This window comes from Gekko japonicus, unplaced genomic scaffold (assembly GCF_001447785.1).
Source record: "Gekko japonicus isolate JY-2015 unplaced genomic scaffold, Gekko_japonicus_V1.1 scaffold1190, whole genome shotgun sequence".
Lineage (NCBI taxonomy): Eukaryota > Metazoa > Chordata > Lepidosauria > Squamata > Gekkonidae > Gekko > Gekko japonicus.
In genome coordinates this window covers 480,984-489,698 of record NW_015173159.1, presented here as the reverse complement: position 1 = coordinate 489,698, position 8,715 = coordinate 480,984, and the positions used below count along the sequence as shown (strand labels likewise).

Genomic DNA, 8,715 nt, shown 5'->3' with positions numbered 1-8,715 from the left:
GCGTGCACTCTGCTTGTTTTCCCTATCAGGCAAACATTTGTCATCTTCTGGGCGTGGAACAGCGGTCACTGGAGGTGTGTGTGAGGGTATTTGTGAATTTCCTGCATTGTGCAGGGGGTTGGACTAGATGACCCTGGAGGTCCCTTCCAACTCTATGATTCTATGGAAGTATGCGTGTGGAAACCTTGCCACAGTGGCAGCTTTCAATGGAATCCTTCTCATATAGAATTTTATTTATTTACAAAAATGTATACCCCACCTCCCTGCCCTCATCAGGCCCACCAAAGTGGCTAGCAGATTAAAAGCTAAAGCGCACACACAAAAGCATAAAAACAACAATCAAAACAGGCAAAACCAGTCCCAGCTCAGTGACATGCCCACATTCCTTTCTTTTCTGGTGGCTTTTCTAGTGTCTGGAAAGCGCTACGGAAGGAGTCCGGTTGGCTGCTCGGATCGTCGACACCCCGTGCAATGAAATGAACACAGACAGCTTCCTGGAGGTTGGTGACACCTTTGGACTAGGGATGCGCATACTTTGAGTCCTGTGGCTGCGTCCGGGCCCAGCACAGATTTAAACATGCGGCATTCTTTGAATGGTGGCCCTTGAGTTTCAGCAGCAGGGCTCAGTGGTAATAGAGCATCAGCCTTGACTGCAGAAAGCCTCAGTTAAAGGAAATCAGATAACTGGTGCTGGAAAGAATCCCCCACTTCCTGAGACCGCCCCCAGAGGCCAGAGCAAACGATAGCCTGTAGATGGATGGACTAGTGATCTGCCTTAGTATAAGGCCATCTCATATGTTATGTGAACAGCAGTGGTGGTGGGGAATGTTGTCATTTCATGCTAGTTTCTATCTTGCTCCCTTCCTTGAAGGAAATCAGAAAAGTTGGGAAAGACTTGGGGATCGTTCCAACCGTTTTTCGCGATGCAGAGCTGAAGGAGAAAGGATTCGGAGGTCAGTCAATCAAAAAAAAAAAGTGATCCTAGCCCCATTTAGTCAATATTTTTTCAAAATTTTAATTGATTTTATAGACACAATATAAAACCGTGCAATAACAAGAAGTATAACAAGTATAAGGCTCTCGTTTATTTTATTTTATCAACTGCTCCCTGATATGTAGTCTGCTCAAATGACAGCAACAAGTCTTAGCTAAGGTTGTTATATAAGTGGAATGATTTAATAGCCCTGAGGAGTTTCCATTCCCGCTTAATTAGCACGAAAACATCCAATATGCACTGAGGTGCTTTTGTGGAGGGAAAATCCTGTGGAAAAATCTATAAGAGTCAGAGGACAGCTTAAACCACCGTAAATCATCAGCAAAGATAATAAAAGGATTTGGATGCTTCAGTGAAACAGTCAATGTTGAGCTATTCTGATTCTTTTTCCCCACCCAAGAATTTGGAACAGCTAAATATCCTCTTGAATGGCAGCATGGCGTACTGGCTAGAACATCATTGGGGAGTTTTTGTTGTTGTTCAGTCGCACAGTCGAGTCCGACTCTTCGCGACCCCATGGACCAGCTCCCGCCAGGCCCTCCTGTCTTCCACCGTCCTCTGAAGTTTGCTCAATTTCATGTTCGTTGCATTGATGACATTGGGGAGAGCCAGATTCAAATGCCGTACACAGCTGAGAAGTTTGGTGGCTGACCTTAGCCCGCCATTTCTCTGCCTAACCTACCTCACAGGGTTGTTGTGAGGGCAAAATATGGAAAGGAAGACCTGTGGCTTGCCTCCCAGAAGGCATGATATAGAACTTTATTTTTAAAAGAAAATAATGTTTTAAATGTTACATCCAGTGAGGGAGTGATTCTAGTCAAAACCCAAAGAACTCTTTAGGTCCTGGCTCTCGCAAGCACAGCAGGGTTTTCCCTGAAGTTTTATTATCCAACCACAGCATCCCAAGTGGCTCCTGAAGTTCCACCTGGTTTTGACCCTGGAGGGGGGACCTGAGGAGATTGTCTGGGTATGTGATGGTCCCACACAGATGTTTGGGGTGCAGCGATATGCTTCATTCTTCATCTGTGATGGTTTGTCTCTCTCCTTCTCCCTGTCAGAACAAATTAAAAAGTGGCATGATTTTATACATCTAGGGGGTTTCAATTCATCTGGAAGTTGGAAAGATCCAACGTCCAGAGCTTCTGAAGTCTCAGGTGGTACAAAAGCTTATATTTATTAAGTCACAGCCAATGTTCCCTCTAAGCTGTGGAGTCTTGTGAGCAAAAATTCTACTTTGTGAGCTACTGGCACTAAAGTTGTGAGCGAGCGACTTGGCTGCTGCATAACTTAGTTGGCTCTGGAGTCCTCCTTGCTGAGTTAAGACAAAAATGTATGAGCTGGAGGCTAAAAAACTGTGAGCTAGCTCACACTAACTCAGCTTAGAGGGAACACTGGTCACAGCTGACTTATGTTAACCCTATAAGGTCTTCAAGGCAAGAGACAAACAGAGGTGGTTTACCCTTGCCTGCCTTTGCACAGCAACCCTGGACTTTGTCAGTAGTCTCCCATTCAAGTACAAACCAGGGCTGACCCTGCTTAGCTTCTGAGATCTGATGCGAGTGGGCTAGTGTAGGCTATCCAGGTCAGGGGAATTACAGGGGTATAAAACCGTGCAGTCAGACAGCATAAAACAACCAATAAACTGTGCGCTTGGAGTAGGATTATACAACAGTGTGAACAACAAACTAGCTAAAGTAAAAGTGCACTATAAATAATACAGATAGTGGATTATATGGCAAAGGCAGTGCAGTAAAAGCAGATGATACCTACAGTAATCATGGCGGTCTGCAGTCTTATTCCCTTATAAAGACGCCCTCTTGGGCTGTTGCATTCTGCTGCATATTAGGAATCAGATGGGAACTGGGATATTAAGTAATCAGTACAGAGACAAGAATTCAAATAGTGAGCCATCTTGAGCCACAAGGGAAGGGTAGGGTAGAAAAATGTTTAAAAAAATAAAGAAATTACGAGTTCCTGGCAAGTTCAAATATTTATTTAATCTCAGGCTTGGAAGGGACTGCCAGGGTAATCTAGTCCAACCCCCTGCCAACGCATGAACTACAGCTACAATGTCCCCAACAAGTAGCTATCCAATCCAATGCTTAAAAATTGACAACAGCAAAGAACCATCTCACAATGGAGACTCCAGTAGCACCTTACAGACTAACACAATTTGTGTTACGAGTTTTCATGAGTCACAAAAGCTCCTACCCTGCCATAAATTTTGTTAGTGTCTAAGGTGCTACTGGACTCTTTCTCTTTGCTGCTGCTACAGACAGACTAACATGGCTACCCATTTTGATCTGTCCACAAGGGAGACTGTTCCAGTGTTGAATGCACCTCACCGTCTGCAATTTCTTCCTAAAATTCATATGAAACCTTTTTTGCTGTCGTTTATATACAATAGTCCAAGTCCTTTCATCCAACACAGCTGAAAACATCTGCCCCATCCTCTAGGTGGCATCCTTTTAGGTATCAGAAGGTGGCAATCATATCACCTCATAAGCATCTCTTCTCCAGTGTAGAGAGAGATTCCCAGATCCTTCAATAACGATCTCAAGCCTTTTTCTATTTTGCAGTCTCTGCATTTATCCCGAACGTAGTGGGGTTCTCAGCTTCTCCTTCCATTCCCAGGTATCTATGGCGTTGGCAAAGCAGCCGTGCACCCACCAGCTATAGCTGTGCTCAGTCATACCCCGGAAGGTGCCACACAGACCATTGCCTGGGTTGGGAAAGGCATCGTCTACGACACTGGAGGACTCAGCATTAAAGGGAAGGTAGGTTTCTCTAGACTATTCCTTCAGGAGATGAAGCAGTGTTCCAGGTAGCCACAGTTCTGAGAGCAAGATCTGTAGCGTGCCTCCCATTGTAGGTGTTAATTCTTAGATTATAATAGCAAGGGCTGGCCTTCCCCCGTTCTGGGTTTTATACCAATATCACCCAAAATGGAGCCAACCATGGCTTCATTTTGGATTCTGTAAACCTGAGGACATCCCCAAGTTTGCAGGAAAATCTGCTGTGTTAAAAACAACAACAACTTGGGCCCAACCCTCCACACACACACACACACTATGTTGAGAGTGATGTCCGCAAAAGAACAACACTCACTGCGACGAATAAAACCTTAACGTATTCTGCCAAAAGTATACATGTATCCAATGCATACATTACATTAACAAATCTAATTTCCAAGTTTTCATCATATATTTGAGGATCTTATATAACTATATAATTTATTTTCTAACCGAAATCCTCAGAATGATAAATTGTAACGCAGTATTTGTGGGGTATCTTCACAATCCAGTATTCTGTAGTTACTCTCTATTGAATTGTACACAATCGTCTTGAGAATAAATTCTCACTAACAATAAATTCTAATACTTCAACATGTATCAGTTGTATGACGATCAAAATCCATTTATAAAGAATCCAGTTTAAGGACTTTTAAGCCTGTGAGCAGCTTCAGAATTCTGACAGAAAGTGGTGGACGCGATCACAAAATGGCTGCTAGAAGAGGTGGAACTAGCTGCGACATGTCAGAGAGTGAAGGTTATACATAATTCCAGTAGTAACTCTTCAACATTTCAGGCAGAACCTCTGTTTAACATAATGCCTTTTAACATGACCATATTGTTTTAAAATATTTTCTTGCATGCACACAGCTTACCTTTCAGGGTTCTTTTTGTAGCTGGAACTCCTTTGCATATTAGAGGACACACCCCTAATATAGCCAATCCTCCAAGAGTTTACAGAGCTCTTCTTACAGGGGCTACTCTAAGCTCTTGGAGGATTGGCTACGTTAGGGGTGTGTCGCCTAATATGCAGAGGAGTTCCTGTTACAAAAAGAGCCCTCATGGTGAAGATCCTTGTGCTCTGGCGGCAGCTGCCGCTGGACACTTTTTTAAAAAATCCGAACCGCCAATCAGATCTCCAGTGGCCAATCCAAAGCCCTGCAGGGAAAAAGCCCCATCTGGCCCCACCCAGTTTTTAAAAGCACCTGGCAGGTGCCAGGAAATGTGTCGGCTAGCCCCACGGTGTCCGTGGGCGACACACTGGGGACTCCTGATTTCCAGTGTACATAATGCTTGCAAAGTGATCTTTTTTTTTGAAATGTACAACAGTGCCATCCTAAGCAGAGTTACACCTTTCTAAGCCCAACTTCAATGGATTTAGAAGGGATTAACTCTGCTCAGGACAGCACTGTAAATGTCGGGGTGCCAGGCAATGTTCCCTCTAAGCTGTGGAGTCTTGTGAGCAAAAAATCTACTTTGTGAGCTGCTGGCATTAAAGTTGTGAGCGAATGATTTGGCTACTGAATAAATTAGTTTGCTTTGGAACCCTCCTTCCTGAGCCAAGACAAAAATCTGTGAGCTGGAGGCTAAAAAACTGTGAGCTAGCTCACACCAACTCAGCTTAGAGGGAACACTGGTGCCAGGGAAGCGTGATGTGTGTAGACGTATGATCATTGTTACAGCGGCTGATCAGAAGGTGTTTTCTTAAGCATTTAAGAGCTTCCGTTTAGCAGCTATGACCCTAGCCCACTCAGAGTAAATTCATGGTATGCTAAAGTCTGGGAATTATGCGTGATGGACAAAATTGCAGATAGTGCAGGGTTGACTAGTAATTTTTGGAAGCATCTTTTTTTACTCAGCTTGATAGCACGATCCCAAATTCCTCAACGTTTTTATGAAATAGTCATTTGTAACAATTTGCATAGTTCTGTATTCAACTTGGAAGGCTTTATTACTACAATGTTAATCTATGCTGTTGTCCTTATATGTTGCCTTTAGATTTTTAAGTCGCTGTCACATAAGCTCCCTTTTTTTCTATTATTGCCCATTATTGTTCATGATCGATGTTGTTTTCATTGTTTGCTGTTTACTATAAATTGTAATGGTGGTTACTCTTTGAAAATGTAATAAAAACTATTTCAAAAAAAGAGCTTCCGCCGGGATTTGAGGACGATACAAGTCTCATTTCCTGACTGGCTAACTGCAGCTTTGAGGGCTGATTCAATCCAAGTCCTCTTCTCAATCATAGTCGTTTTTTAGCATAAGGAAAACGTTAGGAGATCTGATCACAGAGTTAGTTGCAGGTGGGAATTAGGACTGAGCCTTTTTGCCGTGGACGTTACCTGCATCACTTCCTGTGGTTCTGCTTGTTTTGACTAGACGACGATGCCTGGGATGAAACGGGATTGTGGTGGAGCAGCTGCTATTTTGGGAGCCTTCAAAGCCACCGTGAAGCAAGTAAGAACAGTGAACGTCTCAAGCACGGTCCTAATTTGATCGAACTGTAGATGAGTTTGTCGGGCCATTTTAGCAATTAATACAGTTTGTTCTGTACCCCTGTCTTTTGGACTCTCCGAAAATGGACTGAATCAGAGGAGGTGATAGAGCCTAGGGAGAACATAAGAACATAAGAGATGCCAATGTTGGATCAGGCCAAAGGCCCATCCAGTCCCACACAGTGGCCAGAAATACCAGGTGCCAGCAGGAGGTCCACCAGTGGGGCCAGGACACTGTTGACCCCCCCCCCCAAGCACCAAGAAGACAGAGCATCACTTGCCCCAGAGCCCCTATCTATATCTTGTGGCTAATAGCCACTGATGGACCTCTGGAGGGGGTGGGGCTCAGTGGAAGAGCCTCTTCTTTGTATGCAGAAGGTCCCAGGTTCAATTCCCCAGCATCTCCAGGTAGTAGGTGACATGAGAGACCATAATCTGAGACCCTAGAGCAGGGGTGTCGAACATAAGGCCCGGGGGCTGAATCAACTGGTACAAGGGAGGGAGTGCTGGGGGGAGTGGGCGGAGCCACTCCATTGTGGCTTCATCACAGCAGAACAGCCTCGTCTGCAGCCGTCAAGCATCATGGGAGTGTCTGCCCAGCGCTGCACTGCTGCCTCTCCAGTCCGCCTATGTGGGTTTTCCTCTGCACACACACACACACCCCAGCCCATGGGGCCTTGCAGTGAGGACACACCAACTTGGAGCTTACCAGTCGCTGTCCTTTATAAAGTTTCTATCTCTGGTAGCAGGCATTACATTTTATGGCACACATGTCCCGGCCCAACAAAGTGATATTTATGTGAGATCTGGCCCTTGTAACAAATGAGCTTGACACCTTTGCCCTAGAGAGCAGCTGCCAGTCCGAGTAGACAATACTGACCTTGATGGACTGGTGGTCTGGTTCACTATAAGGCAACTTCATACATGTTTGTTTGAGCTGAAACAGCCCGTGATGTTTTGTGAAGATGATTGCTGGTACATCAGAGCACAGAGGACTGAATCTGTTGCTATTGGGGATATTTAGCTTTTGAGGATTATCTATCGAAAGCTTAGGAGCACAAAAAGTAATCTTTCCTACCTTGCTTAAGTGTAGGCATCAGACTGGATTCTCCTGGGCTAGTCACATGTTTTGATTTCCCCGTTTCTAGAATATGTTCTTTGTGCTATGACCTCTCAGAACTAGAACATTTTCAGATGAATCCACGAGCGTCAAAGCAAGCCTTGTAGCTCTGGGGAGCATAGATCATAGAACCATAGAGTTGGAAGGGACCTCCAGGGTCATCTACATGGCCTTCTCCATTGTGGCCCCCAACTTATGGAAATGGCCTGCCTGGGGAGGTCAGGAAGGCTCCCCCCCCCTTCCTGGCTTTCTGCAAACAATGCAAAATTGAATTGTTCAAGAGAGCTTTTCTACCCAGGCAATAGGGTAGCACTGTACAAAAGGCTTCACAAAGTTACTTACCGTAGATAAATTATTGAGGACTGTGTTGCCAGTGCTCCCCCTAAGCTGTGGAGTCTTGTGAGCAAAAATTCTACTTTCTGAGCTACCGGCATTAAAGTTGTGAGCGAGTGATTTGGCTACTGCATAAATTAGCTTGCTCTGGAGCCCTCCTTCCTGAGCGAAGACAAAATTGTGTGAGCCGGAGGCTTAAAAACTGTGAGCTAGCTCACACTAACTCAGCTTAGAGGGAACACTACTGCGTTCTGTACTATCCTTTGCTGTGGGTTGGCTCCTGTTGTGTAATTTTGCATCATTTAATGTGCCATGTTAACACTTAACGCTTTGCTTCAGTTCTGTTTTTAGGCACCTGGTTGGTTCTACAACCCAAATCCTATTTCATTGCTTATTGAATGTCCCATCTTGCTAATTGTATTGGCTCACTCTGTGTAATCAGTCTTGCGTCCCAGTGAGAAAGGAGGGCTATAAATAATGTAAATAAATATTCTGTTGCCACAGATTGCTGCCACTGCTGGTCCCTTGCCCTGTGCAGATGAAGAGTGTCTCAGGCTGATGTTTGCCCCTGTGGATCAGTGAAGGTCTCAGGCTGTAAGCCAGAGGCCAAGAGCCTTTTGACTCTTGCCCTTTGGCTCCTGCCTCCAGCAGGCTCAGAGCTTCAGAGGTGTATCTGCAGAGGGGCAGAACAGAACTGTAGTCCAGTTGTTTAGTGGATTGGCTTCCTGCCACGTGCATGTGAGGCCTAGGCAGAGAGCCAGTTTGGCGTAGTGGTTAAAGACTGGCGGACTATACTCTGGAGAACTGGGTTTGATTCCCCACTCCTCCTCCACATGAAGCCAGTTGGGTGACCTTGGGCCAGTCACAGTTCTCTCAGAGCTCCCTCAGCCCCACCTGCCACACAGGGTGTCTGTTGTGGGGAGAGGAAGGGAAGGCAATTGTAAGCCGCTTCAAGACTCCAGTCACCCCCCTACCAAGCCC

At 45.2% G+C, this 8,715-nt stretch overlaps 1 protein-coding gene across 1 annotated transcript in view; it reads left to right on the top strand.

Moving 5' to 3' along the window:
* The window catches only part of NPEPL1 (aminopeptidase-like 1), a 35,439-nt gene that overhangs the window by 12,847 nt on the left and 13,877 nt on the right, over window positions 1–8,715 (top strand). Inside the window, exons 4-7 of the mRNA XM_015422451.1 lie at window positions 411–500; window positions 872–953; window positions 3,629–3,771; window positions 6,166–6,243. Of these exons, the coding sequence (XP_015277937.1) occupies window positions 411–500; window positions 872–953; window positions 3,629–3,771; window positions 6,166–6,243 (393 nt within the window). The remainder of the gene's footprint in view (window positions 1–410; window positions 501–871; window positions 954–3,628; window positions 3,772–6,165; window positions 6,244–8,715) is intronic.